The following is a 1617-nucleotide window of genomic DNA, read 5'->3' as shown; positions in this document are numbered from 1 at the left end:
CGAAAGTTTTTTTCGAAAAAAACATGTCGAATAAATATGTGAGAAACCATTTTTTTCTTAGTATTTTTTCACACATTAAACAAATGACCATGACCCTAATTACTTTTTCCACACATTAAAGACGATGCCGCCATGATAGTTACTACATGAAGTTGGCCGACATCATGGATGGATGAGAGGATCGAGAGGGAGCAGACAAGTCACGTCCCGTACTCTCGATCTACTCATTCATCACGGTAGTATCTCTTGGTATTGGGCGTGCCCATGGTCAAAGGGGGAAAATTGATAATCCACGCCCTGCGTCACCCATGACGAGTGTGCTCTCCGCTCGCAAAACCATATTTATATGAACTCAACCTCGGCGATCACAAACTCGCAAAGCCCGTAGCAAACTCGCAATCTCTCAAACAAGCTCATGGCCACCTCGGCGATCACATCCCCAGCGGCGCCGGAAGCGACGCTGCCCCTGGCCGGCCGCGTGGCCATCGTCACCGGCGCGTCCCGCGGGATCGGGCGCGGCATCGCGACCCACCTGTCGTCCCTCGGCGCCAGCCTGGTCCTCGGGTACGCCTCCAGCTCTCAGCAGGCGGACGCGCTGGCCGCTGAGCTCCCGCGCGCCGTGGCGGTGAAGGCCGACGTCTCGGACGAGGCGGGCGTCCGGTCCCTCTTTGACGCCGCGGAGACCGCCTTCGGCGGCCCGGCGCACATCCTCGTGGCCTGCGCTGGCCAGGGCATCGGGACCTACCCGTCCCTCGCCAACACCGCCACCTCGGACTTCGACAACGTGTTCGCCGTGAACACCCGAGGTGCGTTTCTGTGCCTGCGCGAGGCGGCGAACCGGCTGCACCGCGGGGGCGGGGGCCGGATCGTGGCCGTGTCCTCGACGCTGGCGGCGACGCTGCTCCCCGGCTACGCGGCGTACGTGGCGTCTAAGGCGGCCGTGGAGGCGATGGTGCGGGTGGCCGCGAAGGAGCTCGGGTCGGCACGGGTGACGGTGAACTGCATCGCGCCGGGGCCGGTGGCGACGGAGCTCTTCTTCGACGGGAAGAGCGAGGAGGCGGTGGAGAGGTTCAGGGCTGGGCACCCGATGGGGCGGCTTGGGGAGGTCGGCGACATCGCGCCTGCGGTGGGGTTCCTCTGCACCGACGCGGCCGAGTGGGTGAACGGCCAGGTCATTCGGCTCAACGGCGGCATTGCTTAATTCATTGGCGTGGCTGTCGCTCTGTTTCTCCCTTTCAAACGGATATCTCCGTTTTCTTAAAAAATTGCTGTGCCTGTTTTTTTGTTGGAGGATTGTGATTAGCTGCTTTTGGTGCTTGAATAAAGAAGAAAACACAATGATATGGTGTACTCCGTAAACTATTGTAGGTGCTCAGAGTTGCATGTATCTTTTTTATGAAAGAAGTTGCACGTATATATGTGAGTGTTGTATCATTAACAATTATTTGTAAATTGGCTTAAAGAACGATGAATTCACATCAGGCGATGCTGGACGAAGCCCGGAGACATGTCGAGCGTTAGTGAGGCACTTCGACGAGAGCGAGGCCGAGCAGCGAGCTAGACTCAGAGAAGATGCCGCTGTCTACGGCATCAGACGGAGGCGAGTCCAATGATTGA

The 1617-nt window shown here is 57.8% G+C and overlaps 1 protein-coding gene across 1 annotated transcript; it reads left to right on the top strand.

The window, feature by feature from the left end:
• The first annotated feature begins 274 nt into the window (after positions 1-274).
• Positions 275-1416, top strand: LOC123068392 (NADPH-dependent aldehyde reductase-like protein, chloroplastic). The gene has a single exon (XM_044490974.1). The coding sequence runs from the start codon at positions 416-418 to the stop codon at positions 1199-1201; it is 786 nt and encodes a 261-aa protein (XP_044346909.1). The 5' UTR covers positions 275-415; the 3' UTR covers positions 1202-1416.
• Positions 1417-1617: the final 201 nt, after the last annotated feature.

This window comes from Triticum aestivum, chromosome 3B, assembly GCF_018294505.1.
Source record: "Triticum aestivum cultivar Chinese Spring chromosome 3B, IWGSC CS RefSeq v2.1, whole genome shotgun sequence".
NCBI classification, from domain to species: domain Eukaryota; kingdom Viridiplantae; phylum Streptophyta; class Magnoliopsida; order Poales; family Poaceae; genus Triticum; species Triticum aestivum.
Note: the sequence above shows the minus strand (reverse complement) of the source record. Positions and strands in the feature narration are given on the sequence as shown.